The 20,344-nt window shown below is 32.6% G+C and overlaps 1 protein-coding gene across 2 annotated transcripts in view; it reads right to left on the reverse strand.

The window, feature by feature from the left end:
• LOC140445588 (protein phosphatase 1 regulatory subunit 36-like) overlaps positions 1 to 20,344 on the reverse strand; it is a 41,603-nt gene that overhangs the window by 19,160 nt on the left and 2,099 nt on the right. For both annotated transcript variants that reach the window (XM_072537762.1, XM_072537761.1), the window contains exons 2-5: positions 18,014 to 18,131; positions 14,307 to 14,504; positions 12,389 to 12,683; positions 11,747 to 11,972 (exon numbers count right to left, since the gene is read on the reverse strand). In XM_072537762.1, the coding sequence (XP_072393863.1) occupies positions 11,747 to 11,972; positions 12,389 to 12,683; positions 14,307 to 14,504; positions 18,014 to 18,131 (837 nt within the window). The remainder of the gene's footprint in view (positions 1 to 11,746; positions 11,973 to 12,388; positions 12,684 to 14,306; positions 14,505 to 18,013; positions 18,132 to 20,344) is intronic.

Below are 20,344 nucleotides of genomic sequence, written 5' to 3' on the forward strand. Positions count from 1 at the left end.
AGCTTTGCATACCATTTTGAATCACCATGAAGAGTTCATCGTCCATTACATCGACGATTTATTAATTTTTTCACAAGATATGCAGAGTCATGTGGAACATATCAAAATAATTTTGAAAGAATTGGACACAGCGGGATTAAAACTAAACATTGAAAAATGTCAATTTTTTCAAAAGGAAGTGATTTATTTGTGTTTCAAACTTGACACCGAAACTGTAAGTCTAGCCGAGGACAGAGTAAAGCTCATCGACGAATACCCAAGACCAACAAATCTAAAAACATTGCGAGGGTTTCTCGGTACGATAAATTATTTCAAGAAATTAATTCCCGATTTAAGCCAAAAAGAAATTCCTTTAATAAAATTGTTAAAGAAAGGGACAAAATGGAATTGGAAAGAAGAACAGGAGGAAGCTTTCAAAATATTGAAACAAGAATTTGCTAAAGGAACAAAAATATATCACCCTATTTACAATTTGCCGTTTATACTCCGTACGGATGCGTCGATACAGAAATTTGCAGGAGTGTTGTCGCAAATACAAAACGGCCAAGAGGTTCCGATATGTTTTATATCTCGAGTGACTAAAACACATGAGAGAAAATACAGTGTCACCGAGTTGGAATTCGCCAGTGTACTATTTTGCGTAAACAAATTAAGGTTTTACTTATTGGGAGCTAAATTCACCATCGAAACGGATCATGCAGCATTGATACACATCATGAAGAATCGATTGGTAAATAACAGAATACACAGAGGCATTCTGCTCTTACAAGAGTATGATTTCCAATTTCGATACATCAAAGGGAAAGACAACATAATAGCTGACGCTTTAACACGGGACGAAGATACAGGAAAAAAGGGGACAATTACATTACATGTGGGATTGAATATATTGACACAAGACGAAGGGATATTTTCGTTAAATGAGATAAGGACCGACCAGGAAGGCCTAGAAGAAAGAGAAAAGAGAAGAGCAGAGCTAGAAAACGAGATATTTTTTAAGAGAATAGACGGAAAGGAATTATATTTAGTGACACCGACATTGGCAGAAAGAATCATCAAGAAACTACACGAGGAAAATGGACATATTGGCAGTAGAAAGGTATGGCTTGTATTTAGGGAAAACTACATCAGTCGACAAGATTACCGCATTGCAAAAGAGATCACACAGAAATGCGAAGTATGCCAGAAATACAAGAGCAGGAATTTTAAAAACGAAAATATTGCAAAGAGCATTGTATCCCGGAACAACCTGGACATTATAGCCATCGACATGTTAAGCGATCTAATTGTGACCACGCAAAGGAACAAGCATATTCTAGTGATGGTGGATGTGTTCTCAAAATACGTAAAATTATATAGTTGCCGCACCACAAAAGGGGAAGAAATATTGAGAAAAATAGACAATTTCATCGCTACGGTAGGAACCTCAAGAAAAATTTTACTAGACAATGCAACGTACTTCCGAAATGATCGTTTCAAGGACAGCTTAGAGAACGGGGAATCGAGACGAACTTTGTAAGCATCAGGCATCCCCCAAGTAATCCTTCTGAGCGATTTATACAAGAGGTAACGAAATTTCTTCGCATTGCAACGGATGGTCAACATCGGCGATGGGACAGAAAATTGGGAGAAATAGAGATGTACCTAAATTCCATGCCAAGTACAGTAACGAAAGAAACACCAGAATACATCATGAAAGGCGTCATGCCGATAAGACCGTGGGAAGATCCAGAACAAAGAGAGTATCGACAGGTTATAGAAACCGTTCAGAGGAGATTAAGAAGAAGCAATGAGAAATACATCCAGAGACAGGGTCATAATAGGAAACGAAGACCAGTAACTTTCCAAAAGGGTGACAAAGTAATGGTAAGAGCATTAAGAGTGTCAAATCTTCAGACCGGTATTTGCGCAAAATTGATGCCTGTTTTCGAAGGGCCATACATAGTAAACAACGAAGATGGAGTAAACAGCTATGAGTTGAAACATATGGATTCTGAAAAGATCAGAGGTATTTATAATATCCATGATGTATATAAATATCACGAATGAAGATTTAAATTTGTATAAAGTAGATAGTAGGATAGGATAATACGTAGCATAAGTACAGCTAGCATACAGGAAGTGCGTTTAGTTTGCCTCGAGAAAATTTAGTTGCATAAATTGATAAATTTTATCGATTACAAAGGCGGGGATTTGTTGTACTTTTGAATGTCCATAAGCAATAAAAAACCGATATACAAATTTTATTACTTAAATAAAAATTAAAATTATTGATATTTCATAAAGACACGGGCATATAAATTTTCAAACATCCTGTATAAGACAAAATATGTATTTTAAGTTGTTCGAAGAATTGTTCATTAGGCCTCAGAGACAAGACTTTCAAATATTATCGATAAGAAATTTAAATAAGTCGGTTATTGTGGAATGGATTTACCCGGAATAAAAGTGTATATAGAAAGTGTAAAAACAATAGACCGGGATTTGCGGTGGTTTGTCTCCCCGAAAGATTATATCGGTAAAAGTTTATTAACAAAAGACATTGAATTGAGAAACAGGTATCGTTTGTAGCTATTAGTAAGAAATGTTTGTAAAGCAGATAGATTTAGTTAGAATAATTAAAGAAGGTTGTTTTCTGGAATTACCCGAATGACGTTTTATAGAGAGAGTTGTTTGGTAACGATATACGTCAGAGAGGTGGATGATTTTTATTGGTCAAATTTTGAATGCAAGGAGGTTGGTTTTGGCTAGGAGATAGGAGAGAGAAAAAAAAGTTGGTTAGTCAGTTTTAGTCGTCCAAGAAGGAAGGAGCTTTGTGATTTGTGTTTGTTTGAAGTTCCGAAGACGTAATTTACCGGGTGTGTTTATTTGCTGTGTAAAAGCTGACCAGTGTGAGGAACGGGGTACAGAGAGATAGAAAACCAAAGGGTATAAGAATTTTAATAGCAGACGAAGCCGGAAACATTTGGAGTTGTAAACAGGCGCGGAGATTGGCTCAAAGGGAGGCTGCATAGACTAACACGAGTTGTTGGGTTGCAGATACAGTGACAGATAGGAGAAAGGTGTACGTCATCTGGACCACAATAGGAGCAGAAGCAGAGAAAGGATTTTTTTGTTGTGGCGTGGCCATAGAATTGCAACGGCAGAGAAGGAAAGGTCAGTCAATTTTCATTAGAGCCGGAGTGTGATTTTCATTTATTAATTAAATAAATTGAATAAATAATAGAGACAGTTAATTTTGCGATCACTTAAAAAAAAAAGAATTATAAAAAGAGCTTAGTTATAACACATATTAAAAATCAATGTAAAATAACATTTGGGTCCATGATAGAAAACAACTTCTCATATATTTAAAGTTAGTATATTGCAAATATTACAGGATTGATTGTTATATAAAATTTCATTAAAATAAAGGACATCTCACATATAGTTCAGTTGAAATTCTATGTATTTTATTCAGGTCATATTACCTATCCCGATTAGGAAGCCAATTGGAAAATATTTTGAATCCACGATCAAAGGTAAATAGTACAATTTAAATAGCCTGAGATTGTAATTAGTTAATGCTGATTTATTGTGATTAATTGGAGATTAGATCATTTAATAAATATAGACAGGATTTTTCCTAAGTAAGCAATATAATACAATTTAAATAGCATAACAATATATATATATATATATATATATATATATATATATATATATATATATGTATATATATATAATAAACACAAATATTATATTTTAACAGAGTGAAAACACACCAGTAAAAGATGCCATAAACTAAGTTTTACTATCTGTACCTAAATTTTAAAAATTTTAGAATGTATTTTGTCCATTATTTCATATTTTATATGTGTGTTATTAATGTTGAGTGTCAATGCTTTTACAAATAATCTCAACTACTAGTAAGTTGCATTGAAGAATTGTGATATTTTATAAATATTTACATATTTTTCTTATTACAGTGTTTTGAAAAAGGAATAAAACCATTCCGAAAGCTAGACAAAAAGGTCAAAAGAGTGTTTCATTAACGTCCCGGTCAATTTCTGACTGCAACCCTAATAAACTGTGTTGTTTGTCAATGTCTACCTACAGTCACTAATAACCAGTATTTCTTTTATATATATATATATATATATATATATATATATATATATATATATACATATATATATATATATATATATATATATATATATATATATATATATATATATAGGGTGGTCCTTAAGTAATTGTACAAACAGTAGCACTTTAAAATATTACGATTTAAGCCAACTTGCTTTAATAAAATGTTGATATTAAGAAAGATACAAGTTGAAATTTAAAATTTTATTTTTCGCTATAACTTTTACGTTTGTAAATATTTTTGCACATGTGTGGCAGAAATTTGCGCTTAACTTTTTTGCTCTTTAAGTTAGCTCTATTTGTGTTAAAAAATATTAAAGATACATTATTTTTACAAAGAAAAGGTATACTTGTTAGTAACCTCAAAATTTAACCGTTTTCGAGATAATCGCATTTTATAAGTCAGCTGCATAATAATATTAGTGCGGTAAAGCACTGAATATCTGTAGATAAGCATAATTCGTAGTTTATTCTTATTAAAACAACTCAAAGATGATAATGTTACATCAAAAAATGCTTTATTATGGCTGCTAAATGTCTTATTGGAGAAAAGATTCTTCATCTTCTTCTTTGGGTGCCGTGTTCGTATTCAGACGTTGGCCGTCATTATGTTTACAATTTCCCTTTTCTATTGCTTCTTAAGTTTCTATACTGGCGTTGTATTACTTTTTCTTTATTGTAAAATGCTGAAAACCCAAAATATGTGGTTCATGCAAGATGTATACCACCACATTCTAGAGAGAAGGCAGTGAGAACATACTTAAATACAACTTTTCTGAACGTTGAATTGGTCGTGGTAGTCATATTCCTTGGCAATGTGGTGAGATATTGATATAATTATTTCATTCATAAAAAATCCCAAAAAAATACTTATTATTCATTACACAGTAAACACACAAGCAATTTAGTTCAACATAATATTAGTTCGTTAGTAAATCATAATAGTCCATTTGTTCGAGATGTAATTATTTACTCGTTATTACTCGTAAGCTGTAACGTAATCGTATAAATAAGTAATGTCATCGATAGGTTATTCCGTGTGTATATAAGTCACCAATGAACGAGATACCTCACAGTTTAATACATTATTTAGCCTCTGCGACAAATAAGATGTAGTTCCACAATATACCATAAGATTTGGATATGTAGCCAAAAGAATATATTCATCCATTATACATTATAGCCACCATGTAGCCCAGAATTTAATTCGTTTGATTTTGGTGTATGGGGCACATTCAATCAACGTGTTTATAAGAATCCCATAAACATTCACAATCAAATAAATACTGCAGCAGTTTGTTTAGAACCAATGATGCTATTTAATATGAGACGATCTTTTATGGAATATATTGACAAATGAATTAAAGAAAATGATGGACATATCGAACACTTACTATGACAAAAAGTTATGTTATTTAGTTTAACTATTTCTTAGTTTGGTTTGTAAACAAAATGTTTTGATTATGACTTTAATTTAACATAAAACGTAAAATGTTTGATGTAAAATCCTATTATTCTGTTATTTTGTCAAATCCTATTATTAATTATCCTAATTATATATTTATTTTATTTATTATTTCGTTAACTATTAACTTTATTTAAAGGTATTTTATACCAAAATTCAGAAGTATTAATGTTTTTGTCTATTTTTCCTTCGTTTCCTGGAGTATTTGCCTTAAATCAGAATTATGCAGCTGATTTGTAAAATGCGATTCTCTCGAAAACTGTTGAGTTTTGAAGTTATTAACAGGTATACCTTTTTTTGTTCAAATAATGTATCTTTAATATTTTTGTCACAAATACAGGTAACTTAAAGAGCAAAGAAGTTAAGTGCAAATTAGGTGCTGCCTAATTACTTTACAAGCTTAGTGTACTTTTGGCAATGTCTTTGTCTTTGTTTTTGTGTCTACGCATTTGTTGAGCCCTCCCTTTCCATCGATACCTTGCCCGTTGTTGTACGTTGAGCCGTTTAGACGTTACAAGCTTAGTGTCCTTTTGGCAATGCCGCCTTCTTTGATTTTTTGTGTTAACGTATTCGTTACCCCCTCCTCTTTCCAACGATATTTCACACGTCACGATCCGATGATCTGAGGTGGCGCCTCCACCACAAAAAGAGCCAAAAATGACCAGAATGGACCTTAGATTTTCTTATGGAGATTTACATGGGAAAATGACCAATTTTGGCCCCAAACCGGTGCTGCCTAATTACTGACAATATATGTATTGTAGTTTTTAAATTATGTTTAATTTAAATTATTAACTAAGATTTGTATACAGGGTAAACTACAAAACGAAATTACGCTTTTCTTAATTTTTTAAATGGATCACCCTATATTTTATTTTTTAGAAATATTATATTTATGATACCCTTTCATTTTTATATAGCATTCCCTATACCTAAACTCATTATTTTCTGAGATATTTTTAGTTTTCGGGAATTATTTTTATTCAATAAATAACTAACAAAAAATATAAACCATAATAATATGTAATGAATGTAACAATTAATGTGGTATTAAGGAAATAAGTCTAAAGTAAATATTCAAAATGTCCACCTTCAATGTCTATACAAGTTTGTAAGCGATATTTAAATGACCGAGCAACATTTCTTAACATTTTTAAGTCAATTGTCAATTGACAAGCTTCTCTTATTCTATTTTTCATATCATCTAGCATTGTTGGAGGCTTCTGGTATACAAGGTCTTTTATATAGCCCCACATGAAAAAATCAATTTAGGAGAATTCCGGTTATCGCGGTGGCGAAAAAGTTGGTCCTCCACTGCCTATCCACCTCTCAGGAAAGTTATTATTTAGATGATTGTGAATAGGAACAGTGTGGTTAACATGAGCACCGTCGTCTAAAAACCACATTTATTGTCGAATATTAAGCGATATTTGCAGTAGTATTGGCAAATGATTATTTAGAAAATCCAGATATATGGCACCATTCACACGACCATCAAAAAAATGTGGGCCAGTAACATAATCGCCAACAATACTACCCCAAACATTTATAGACCACCTAGTTTGATTATGAGTGTTAACAAAATAAGGATTGCTTGATGCCTAGTAATGAAAATTATGCCGATTCACCGTTCCATTTTTGTGAAATGTAACCTCATCTCATTGACAAAAAACTAATCTGCGTTGATAATGATCGACTGTCAATTCTTGATGAACTGTATGCGGTAAGGATGCAGTTTATGTTTACGAAGGATTTTTGCCGCCGAAGTTTGACTAATGTCATGTTGATGTGAAATTTCACGAGTGCTGATAGTAGCTATACATCATATTCCTTTTCTTCACTTATAACAGTTTTGGTTCTCTCATTTTTTTCATTTATAAAACTGACTCATAGCGAACAAAACGATCCAGTAATTTTTCAAAACCTCTCTGTTTGGCTTCCCCCGTTCAGGATATCGCTCGTAATATATTCTGGATGCAAGTAAGCAATTTTTCGAACTTTTTCCTAATACCCAGATCATATCTGTTAACTCTTCTACATAAAAAAAATCATTTTTAACAATAAAGACAAGCCACACAGACCGATTAAAAAGGTAAGAATATGAAAACTGTCAAATTCAAAGTCTACCGTTTACGGTTTAATAATATGAAAACTGTTGTTTTTTCTAAGCCTACTATTTTACCTTTGTAATTGACAAAACCTCTCTGTTTGGCTTCCCCCGTTCAGGATATCGCTCGTAATATATTCTGGATGCAAGTAAGCAATTTTTCGAACTTTTTCCTAATACCCAGATCATATCTGTTAACTCTTCTACATAAAAAAAATCATTTTTAACAATAAAGACAAGCCACACAGACCGATTAAAAAGGTAAGAATATGAAAACTGTCAAATTCAAAGTCTACCGTTTACGGTTTAATAATATGAAAACTGTTGTTTTTTCTAAGCCTACTATTTTACCTTTGTAATCGACACAAATGGCCTTTTACTTATTAATAACTGCGCGTCACAATCGGCAGTTAGGAATGTTTTATTAAAAATTCCTGCCTTAGAATAGGGGAACGATGGGTAATTACGAACACTTAAGGAAAATAATTGTTTATTTGATATATAAAAATGTTGAAAACTCGGAAACCACTACAGAGTGGCTAACAGTAATACAGCTATTCATTTTTGTTATTGGATAATCAAAAATAAAAATTTTAATAATAAAAAAACTCAATTAAAAATTTTCACGAAATGTTCACTGTTACCCGAAATATCGGGTAATAATAAACATGAGAAGGGTAATGGCGAACAGTATTACCTATTAACAAAAATCACATTTATAGTTGTCCGGTGTGTTCGAGCCGCTGCATAATTTATGCACCCATCCACCACATATAATGCAATGGAACCAAAGTTCGCTTTTCCCGAACTCACCACAAATTAAACAAGATTCTCCTTCATTACAATCGTCGGTATTAATATCGTCATTGTCATCAGATTCATCATCTTTATATGATGTCGAATCTTCCTCTTCGCTTGAAGATTGTAGTACTTTTCTCTTTGCAGTTTTATTTTTCTTTTTTAAAAATTTTTGTTTTTCAATTTCTTTTTCCATTTTTTGTTTTCTTCTAAGCTCCTTTTGTTCGAGTTCTAATTTCAAAGGCGTTGAGGTTATTATTTCGGATCTTTGTTTTTTTCTTCCACCCTTCTTCGGAACAGATATCTTTTGTTTTTCTTTCGGTAAAGGCAAGATATCGCTGAATGAAATATTTTCGGTATTTTCACATATCTGATTTTCTTTGGAAGGGCCTGGTTGGGGTTCCAGTAAATCTTCTTGAATAGTTTGTGAAAGACCTTCTTGGCTATTATTTTGTTGAGTTTGATTATCGTTTGAACTGTAAAAGTCTTCTTCATTAAGTGTATTTCGGTTGAATGGAAAAATTCCGGTCTTCTCAAAACCGTTTGCAGCTTTGTCTATGTTTGCAACTCTAGTATACGCCGCCTTTGAGAATAAAGTGCTTATATGGCACATTTCAATTTTCTCATAGGGTTGAGATTTTAAAAACGAATCACATTCAACGTCATATGCTCGCTTCAATGATGAGAAAAAGCTAACGTCTAGTGGTTGCAGACGATGCGAGGTATGTGGAGGTATTGACAGCATAATGATACCATTTTCTTTGCAAAAATTATAAATTGCAATAGAGCAATGACTGGAGTGATCGTCCAGCACCAGTAAAATGGGATCATCTCTTGTAGGTTTATTGGTTTTCGCAAAATGTTAAATCCAAAACAGGAACACTTCTTCGTTCATCCAACCTCTTTTTGAACAGGAGTACAAAGAACCTGGAGGCCCATCCTTTTCTAAAGCAGGATTTCTTCTCAGTCTTGTAACGGCTCCAACTTGTTTTTGGCCTCTAGGTCCAATGATCCGATTAGGCCTATTTACGTTTGTAATGCCAGTCTCATCGACATTAAATATTCGAGTAGGTGGAAAATTGTATTCATCGTACAGCTTACCCAAATTGTCATAAAACCTTGAGACTTGATCCTTATTGAAACCTTGAATGCGATTAAGACTTGTTGCTTCAGGTTTACGGAAACTTAACTCAGGATGCCTTGACATGAATCCATATAACCAGTCTTTACCTGCTTCTTGTTTTTCTCTGTTGAAACTATGTTTTAAGTTTAATTTCTCTGCATAGGCGAAGGCCTCTTTTCGCAACTGAATTGGGGTTAATCCATAAAATATTTTAGATAACGTTAGTAAATGACGACTCATTTCTTCTTCCTGTTCATTTGTCTATGCCACCACGTGCAGACTAGTAGGAAGCACGAAATGAAGTTTACAACGGAATGATACAGATGACGTACGCATGTATTCTGTGATGTTCGCAATCACCTGCTGTTCGCTATTACCCGTCGTTCCCCTACTGTTGATATAACAATCTAAAAATTGTTACATCTATTGTATATTGTTTTGCTTTCTATTTTGTGTGAGTTATTTATTGAATAAAAATAATCTTGTTATATTATTATACAAAACATATTTTCTTGTAGGAATTTTAGGAATCTTGTATTTCATAAAGGAAATATAATACTTCCATAATATCACATTACCCAACACCTTAGGGTAGAAGGGTTATTGATTATATATGTATATATATATATATATATATATATATATATATATATATATATGTATATATATAGGTATATATATATATATATATATATATATATATATATATATATAATATCACATTTCTTGAGACATTCATTACATATTGTTATGGTTTATATTTTTTATTAGTTACTTATTGAATAGAAATAATTTTGTTATAATATCACTTTATACTCAATACTTATTTCTACTTACAAAAGTGAATGCATTTGAAGTAATGAAACGAAATTTGAAGAAAACTAAAAATATCTCGGAAAGTAATGTGTTTAGGTATAGGGAATGATGTGTACAAAAATAGTATTATAAATACAACATTTCTATAAAATAAAATATAGGGTGATCCATTTTAAAAAATTGAGAAAATCGGAATTTTGTTTTGTAGTTCACCCTGTATACAATTTTTGACGTGACAACGTCTTAAATTAGGTTGTGGCTCGGAGTCATTCATGAAAAAGTGTAACGCCCGCTCACGTCTGTTACAGTGAGTCACCGAACGAGAGAGAGGCCCGCCGGACCGGCGAATGCCTTGCGTCTCTCTCCCACTCAAACGACCTCATGATCGGTCCGCTGCGCGCGCAGCACTAGAGAATTAGGCGCGTTGAATCGGTGCGTGCTTCCGTGCTTGTGTCTCTGTCTTTCTCGAGCGTTCTTGGCGTTCAAGACACATTACAGCAGAAACACTTCCTTTCATTTCATATTTCTCCTATCATCGTCATATCCTCAACAAAATCACTCAAATAGAAATTAGTTAAGTTTAAGTTTACATGTACAATGTTTTAGTAAACAAAATATATTTCTATAGTTAAAATTTGTGCAATTCTTATTTTCATTCAATTCCTTGTTCCTATTGTGCAATTTAATAATATTCATATCAATAAATATTCTACCGAGAAAAAGACGTTGTCACGTAAAATCTTCGCCCGTAAAACCGACTTTACAGGCAACCGATTTTTTTTTGTCAATGATTTCAATTAAACTTAATTAAAAAAAAAAATATATTGTTTATTTTATTATACAAAATAAATAATTGTTTATGCATTACTTCTTTATATACATGGTGTTGATCATAGGGATTTAAATAAATAATAATAAATAAATATGGGAATAAAAATGGTCATAACTTGTTAAATACTCTGTACAGTAATGCAAAACCCAATACTATAAGAACAAGAATTATGAGAAAAATACAAATTTGAAAAAATATATAGGGTGTCCCATTTAAAAAACTGTATGTTTGCTATACCACGTGGTTATTAATCACCCTGTAGAACTCCACATATTTTCCAAGTATGGAGAATATTATTGCCTACATTTTTTTTCTAAATAAGTTTTTTGGATATCTTGCACCACAATGAAATTATCGACCGATGTTGCACTAAAAACTCACCCTGTATATATAAAGATACCTAGCTATCCTTTAGTATTCCTAGATATACTAAAAACTAGTAAATAAGGTTTATAAAAGCAAACAGATACATACTCTTCGACGTCCGTAACTCCAATACATAGCATTCTATAATCGTGCTGGTCGAAAACGATTTCTTGTATCAGAGGAGATCTGTGTAGTAGTTTCTTCTCGCTTGTACAAGCTTTTCCTTTCAGAATTCTTGCTTCTTCGGGTGTAGGTAAGAATTGGTACATCTTGTATTGGTCATGTTCCATCGGACTAAAAATGGTCGTTCGAAGAAGCCTGTTTAGTTCTTTTTCTTTCAAAAATTGAAAAGAAATACTTTATTTTATGCGTAATATTAATCTTTGTTGAATGGAAATTGAGATGTAAGCCTAAACAGTTATAGAGATACAAAATTATTGTAAAATTTATAACATTATTCTTAAGGCCCACCACTACTGAATAGTAGTGAAATAATAAAATATCCAATTTCCCGTGAATAGATTGTACAAAGAAGATCATTATAATCAATTGGATAGCTTAAATGGAGCTATGGATTTGAAAAAATATTAAGAAATGTATATTATAGTTTTCAATGATTTTGTGATTTTAATAGATTTCTCTAAAATTATTATTATTCCAGATTTAGCCATACGGCCATTCATTATTATTATTATTAAAATTATTCATAACCTGTCAGCTATAAATATGTTAAAAATTTTATCTATTTACCTATAATGGTCAAATTTTTCTTTTTTAACGCAATCCATATAACTCTGACAGCCATTTTAACGAACATTTCAAAGCGTTTTCTGTCTTTGTCGGACAAAGAAACATTATTTTTATTATACATGTGATGGAACTTTTTCGAATCTCCAACGCCAGTTAATATAACCGCATAGTCTCGTGCGAGCATACTACGAAGATCAGCTAAATCATCTCTGATCACGTTTTCTAGTTCTGTAACAACAGGTTGACGCAATTTGCGACTGGCCTCTACCCTTCGAAACTGCATTCTGTGCCAAACCTTTAAAATATAACAGTTGAGCTATAAAAAATTATAGTCCAGTTTATCAAGGTTTTCACCTCCGACAGTAGCTAGGGAATACGTCAACAAGCAAAATCTACCCTCTGCTGATGTGTGATTTTTCCCTGGGTATGAATACCACCCCATCTCGGGGGTGAACATTTTTATATCAAAAATAATTCCACATTTTAAGCAAAAAATGTCCTATAGATTTTTTTAAAGTATATTTTTTGATTTATTCGGGATTGAATTTCGTAAAAAAACACGTTTTAATACGGTTTTTTACGAATAACTCAAATTTCTTTCATTTTATCAAAAAAACTGTACCGAGAAAAAATAAAGATTATAAAAAACGAAGAGATTTATCTATTTCATTTTGCTGTGGACTGGAATATCAAGAAAACAGTCAATTTTACTGGGAAAATGCATTCAATCTTTTTTAAAGAACATTAAGGGGCTTTAAAATGACAAGTGATAAAACACTCTAGGCTGAAAATTAAGAGAGTTACGATAAAAATAGGATTTTTGGGAAAACACCTCAATGCCCCCCCTTAGTATTACTACCCTAATTGCAATCAAAGTGTAATTCATGTACCATTTACTTTATTGATATATGAGCAGATGCATCCAGCAATTTGGATGAATTAAAATTCTTCATTCTGAAAAAAATTATGGTTATAGGGGAAAAAGTATTTTTGATATTTTCAAAAGTTTCGGCGATTTCGTAGTTGAATTCAGAGGCTATTTGAAAATGTTTTAGATTGAAAATTTAAAGGAGATATCAGTTGTAATGTCCTAAAGTAAATAAACTATTAATGCTGAAGTTTACGACATCAGCTCCAAATTATTATGGGAATTAGAATTCTTCTTGTTTCAAGTGACTTGTCTGGTATTCCAGATATTGGCGATCACTATAGCAAACCTCGCTTTGTCTTCTGCTACATGAAAAATCTGTTCAGCACTCTATATGCCAATATATTATTATGCTTGATTGCATGATTATTGCTTCTTGCCTCTTGGAGATGCGTCATATTCGTTTATCCTCCTGAGACCTGATGTCCAATTAAATGGACATTTACGTATTATATATTTTTTTCGCAAGAACTGAATTTACAGCGCCTAGTCCCACGGTCCATTGTAGTGTACATACTAGTGAACCTGACAACAGCGCGCCGTATTGCTGAGAGAACATTTTAACTTAGTTAACCTGTTAACCGCAAGTGACAAACATGGCGGGCAGTTGAAGAAAAACAGTTGATGGTAGGTAGCTAATTTTATTAGAACATTTCAACACTGGTAACTAAAAACAGTTACAAGAACATTGCTTTAAACAATTTCATTTACGATGATTTTATATTGATTGGATCCTGATTTTGAATGGGCATGTTTTGTTTCGTACTTAATAAAAAAAAAACAAAAAAGATCAGGTCAGGTCTCAGGAGGATATGTTACTACATCTGAAAAGCCTAGAAGATGATTCATTGTTTTTACTTTTATTGTTCACGTTTCTACAACATATAATAATAACAATCATGATATGATATGATAATACAAAATTGTTAAGACTTAAGGAATGAAGCACGATTAAACAAAAAGATATATGAAAATACTGTATACATTTACCTGTAGATAATACTGAAAATATATAATCGCCGATCGCAAGAATCTGTCTACAGCTTTGGTGTGAAAGAAACTGACAAATTCCAACGTTAGAAGTTTTGGGTCGCATGAAAAGAGTGCCACATCTTTGCAGTCTTGTAAAATAACTACATTCAGATCATTTATCCTTACTCTTCTTTCGTAGATTTTTCTAAATCTCGTCTTTAATTAAACAGAAATTTACAATTAAATAACAAATGTTAGTGAGTGAAGGGCGTTCAATCAAAAGGGTACATATGCTCATTAGATTTTCTATATTTATATAATTAAACAGACCATACAAGTTAATTTTTTTACGTTACATATTTTACCGAAGTTTACACTATTTATTCAAGTTCATCTCTCATCTTGCTTTAAACGTTATTGGGCTTTTCGTTTTTTCATCTGGTGACTGTAGTTTCCTCCGTGGTTAATATATTTTATTGCTCTGAAACTCAGTATCTTTTTACGTTAATGTCACAAAATAGCGAGTGCACAACTAACTGACAATGACTGATCATATTGACAATAATAACTTTGTTTACGGCGGCTCTAAATAAATTACCGGTGGTCTCTTGATACCATTCTCGGAGATTTCGGAGCCGGATGTTCTTCTTCGGCCTGGGCCTCTCCTTCCGCCGATCATACCCTGTATTATAAGGTGTAGAAGGTTATACATCTCTGGATGTCTCATTACATAACTGAAATATTGCAACTTTCGAATTTTTATCGTTTTGGTTATTTCTGGGGTCTTTTTCAGTTCGATGTAAAATTATTTCATTTCTTATTCGATCAACCCAACTTATCCGCAATACCCGTCGATACATCCACATCTCAAAGGCCTCCAATTTTTTCATTAATGTCTCTATAAGGGTCCAGCTCTCCGTACCATATAGCAATGTGGAGAATATGTAGCAGTGAATTAATCTGATTTTAAGGTTTAACGTAATATCTCTATTAATTAGAATTTTCTTTAATTTATAGAAGGCGAGTCTGGTGGTGAAGTTTGTCACGGTTTACTCGGTCAAAGGCCTTTTCGAAGTCGATAAAACACATATATACCGATTGTTCGATATCCCTACATCTTTGAAACATGACTTGCAAACTGAAAAGTGCTTCTCTGGTTCCAAGGTTGTTTCTGACACCAAATTATGTTTCACTTAGTTGTACTTCTATTTTGTTGTAAATTCTCGAGTGCAATATTCTTAGGAAAATTTTCTTAGGAAAAATGAGTACATGACTCATCAGACTGATAGTGCGATGATCGCTACACTGTTTGGCATTTATTTTTTTCGGTATCCTTACAAATGTTGACAGTAGCCAGTCTGTTGGTATATGTCCTGTTTCGTATATTTTATTGAAGAGGGTTAGAAGAGAATGTTTACCCTTTACGTCGAGTAGTTTGATTATTTCGCTTGGAATTTCATCTGGATCCACTGTTTTCCTATTCTTTGATAGCTTTATAGCTCTTTCCATTTCATCGAGTGTTATGTTTGGACCAGTCGATATATTTTCAATTTTAATTTCTGTTCTATCGTCATCAAACAGCTCCTCAATATATTCTTTCTACCTCTCTAATCTATCTTGTTCATTGACTATATTTTCTTGTTTATCAAGTAAACTACTTGCAGTTGATCTATATGTTCCAGTTATATCTTTCACCTTTTTGTACACATTAAACGTGTCATACTTTTTCTGCAGTTCTTCTATTTCAAGACACCTTCACTTGGTCTTACTGACTTAAAATTACCAGAATTGAATAAGAAGTGAATACGGGTCCTGGTCCTGATGGATTGCCTCCCAGCTTTCTCAAGAATTGTTGTTTTATATTATCCAGACCTCTTTTTTACATTTTTAAATATTCTTAAATAAGGCTGAATTTCCAGAATGCTTGAAAAATAGTTTTTTAACACCTATTTTTAAAGCGGCAGATAATTCATTGGTGAATAATTACAGACTCATTAGTATAAATGTAATACCAAAGATATTTGAATGTTTTGTATGTGACCATCTTAAAGCTTAACTTGAAAAACAGCTAGTAGACCCACAATTTGGATTTCCGAATAGCAGATCAACTGAATGTAATATACTAGTGTTTGTGGACTTCCTGAGGAAGGCCATGGAGAGGGGCTGTAGAGTACATGCACTATACACTGATTTCTCCAAGGCCTTTGATCGGGTCAACCATAATATTTTAATAGTTAAACTTAAAAAATGGGTGTTGATGGGCCACTTCTTATATGGCTGAGAACATACTTGGTTGACCGCGGTTCAGATGGTGCGTATTTTTTAAGGGATTTTGTTTCCAGTGAGATTAAGGTTCATTCAGGAGTACCCCAGGGTTCTCATTTGGGACCCCTGTTATTTAACATATTTATCAACGATATACACCACTCCTTCCAGCACAGTTCATCTCTTCTGTTGCGGAGAATCTAAAGTTCTACACAATTCTGAGTAATACAGAAGATTGTGTTAATCTTCAACACGATCTCGATCGGTGGAGTGAGTGGTGTGTGTTGAATGCTATAGCCCTGAACGCATCCAAGTGTCATGCAGTTTCTTTTGGACGATCGGGAGACCCAATGGAATATAATTTTACAGAACATTTTTGTTGACTGGGTTACCGAAATTCGTAATCTGGGAATTAATTTAGACTCTTTACTTTTATTTGAATCGCATTATATGTCAATAATTTCCAAGTCTTTACAAATGCTTGACTTTATAAAAAGATTCACTAGAGATTTTCAGAATATTGAAACGATTAAATTACTATATTCTTCTTTAGTTAGACCCCATCTAAAGTATTGTTCTTGTGTATGGTTTATATCTTATACTATTTACATCAAAAATTGAGACAGTTCAACACAAGTTCTTGAAATATGTAGCATATAAACAGGGTATAGCTTTTAAATTAAATCAAGTAAATTATGATCAAATTGAAGCCCAGTTTGGTATTCTCTCATTGTATGACCGAAGATGAATTAAATATGCAAATATGCTTTATGGCATAATTAATTATACAGTCGTGTGTCCTCAGCTACTTACGCAGGTTGGTCTACATGCACCTCTCCGTAGAACACGATTAAACCAAACTTTTTATGTTCCTCTTCACAGAACCAACTATGCATATAATAATTTTTTATCTCTAAGATGGGCAAATATTCACCCAGATCTAGATTTTTTGCACCGAAGGCCGAATTCATTTCTGGTCCCAGGCATGTGTTTATTTAAGTGGTTGTGAAATGGGTAATCATCATTTTGATATGTAAAACTAAATTACGTGATTAAGTTTATGATATTTATATTTTATTTTGTTTTATTGTGTACATTGTTAACATTGTTGGGCTGCATGACAACGGGCTGCTGCCCAATCTTATTTCGCAGCAGCCCGTTGAAAATAAATAAATAAATAAACTTTATAAAATATATATAAGTATGTAACTACACTTTTTCTTGCATACATAATAGTAAACCATGAGTTAATGTTTGTTAATATTAGAAATGTTAGTGTATTTTAAGGTTAAAACAGTAAGAAATGTCCGAAAATCGTTCGCGCAGAATTGAAACCTATAAACTAATAACTAACCGCACCAGAGCACGACATTAATCTCTAATTGGTCCGAAACTTGTCAGAAACCAGTCAGGAACTATCTCCGCGAACAAAGCTATGATAAAATTTGTCATAAACTTACTTGAGAAGCAGTTCCAAATGTGTCTTTAAATGTGGTATCAACTACTACATTAATGGCGGTGGTAGATTCTGTGGCAATACTCTTTGACTTCAATCTTTGCTGAGCAGTCGGATCATAACTGGAAAAGTATGACAAAAATTGACCATATTACGTCTATATTTATCTTATGTTTGCCGAAAAACTTCGATACAAAATATTTGACGTCCAGTCGCTAATCATCCCATACAAAAAATTTGCTGATTTACAGAGGGTGGCTAAAGAAGACCTGGGGAGATGAAAAGGAAAAACATGTCGGTAAAGGGGATTGATATTAGTACCATCCAAGATATAATCTTTTATACAAAGGGAAAAAACTGGAAAACAAAGGTTTTCCAACAATGAAGAAGTGAAGTCGGCAGTTAATGACTATTTTGAGAAGCAAGACAGTTTTTATTATAAAAAGGATATCGAACTCCTCAAGCTGAAAGGAGATTATGTGGCAAAATAAATATAATGGGTGCATTCTGACGACCTCAGCGTCAGGACAGCTGACTAAGCCGTAGCGTTCAGAGGCCTCCAGCGCAAGGCGCTGTTAAATTTACCAAGTGTACTTCTATTTCCGCTGGATGAATTCAGCGGTAGCTTGGGCATGCGTGGTATGCTCTAATGAGTTTTAATTTTTTAAGAGTTTTTGATTAAAAATTTCGATTGATCTAAAAATGGATTTACAATGGAATAATGAAAGTACAGTTTAGTACTAAGCGAGAATATTTATTTATAGAAGTATTTATGTAAATATTGAGGTTAGCTTCGAGGTTGTCTCTGCTGCATCTAAGCCGTTTTGTGCTTAAAGGCAGCCGCTTAGGTCATCTGAACGCATCCATTATTTTTCAAAATTGTTTTCTTTGTTAGGTCGATATATTATCAAAGAATATAGACGCATATCGTCAGTGTAATTCGCATAGTGCGTAACTCTATTTTATAAAATTTTACAGGAGAGCGAAAAAAAACTAATTTAAATGATTAAACTTGTTACCGATTGGCAAGAAATTAGTTTTTACAACTACTAGTCAATTCAAAAAGAATTTGAATGTTCTATTTTTGGTTTTTAGATGAAATATTGTTTTTGTTTCAAATACAATTGGAGATACGCTTTTTGCGAACTAATATAATGGAAATATGCATTTTTCTGAAAAAAGTTAATTTATTTTTTTAATGTAAATAAACCAGTAACATAACGATTATACATCGGTAATTGTAACAGAAAATTGAATGCTTAAAAAAATTTTAAATCAGAAAATATAAAATGAAATAAGCACGAGGCTAATAATTATGAGGTAATTAATCATAAAATAAATGGTAGTCCTGTTATATACTTTTCTTTGGGAATGGGAATTCTACCTGTGGCTAATGCAGGCAGAGTCAAAATCTAAAAATTTTGGATTTGCAGGTAATCTGACAGGAAAAGTTTTCCATTCCAATTTAGAATGTCTAATTTTGTAAAATATATTTTTTTTTATATATATTTAATTGCCTTTAGATTAACTACCTGGGGATCTCTGACTTTTATCCAGGTCGTATTGATGATATAAAATTTGTATTACCTTCAATGATTTTAAATAAATCATGCCATAAGTACTTTACTCTGTAGGGATTTCTTCAAACATGCTTTTTTGCGTATCATTGCATTGTCAGCAGGTACATTAATTATGGATTTTCGAATCAATCTTTCTATCGTAGAACACATGCTATCTGCCTCCATCTGTGTATGACCTTTCTGGAGATATTTTGTAGTATAGGTAGTTAAATCTTTTTCTATTGCTAAGTTGAACAGTGCGTTTGCTAACACAGGATTTCTGTTTTGAACAGCGCAACCATCGATATAAAAAATTATAATTAGTTTTTTTATCACGATGATTGGCTTCTACTTTCTTTTTGAGGAATTACTATTACGATTGTAAACTCATTAGCTGTTACCCAAGCCTCTGTTTCATTCTACAAACAAATATTCACCTTGCTGGCGTTTTAGATGGTAAATCGGGAAATTATGTATAATAAGTTTTGTTTTGTAATAGAGAGAGCTCACATTGGACTTTGGACAGAGTAGCACAGATTGTAAAAACTTCATTGCCTGATTATTTGTCAGTAACCTTTTCTTGACGTGCTTCGTTTTCAACAGAATGTGAAAATTGTACTCATCTTGCGAAATATTCTTTGTTTCAAAAGCTACACAAACATCGTACTTATCTTTTTTAGGCTGTTATAAAGATAAATTTTGCTGATCGAAAATTATGGAAAAGATGGCTCTTGACATGGGTTTTATATTATTTTCCCCACAAAAGTCTTTGCAGT

Source organism: Diabrotica undecimpunctata, chromosome 7 (assembly GCF_040954645.1).
Source record: "Diabrotica undecimpunctata isolate CICGRU chromosome 7, icDiaUnde3, whole genome shotgun sequence".
NCBI classification, from domain to species: Eukaryota; Metazoa; Arthropoda; class Insecta; order Coleoptera; family Chrysomelidae; genus Diabrotica; species Diabrotica undecimpunctata.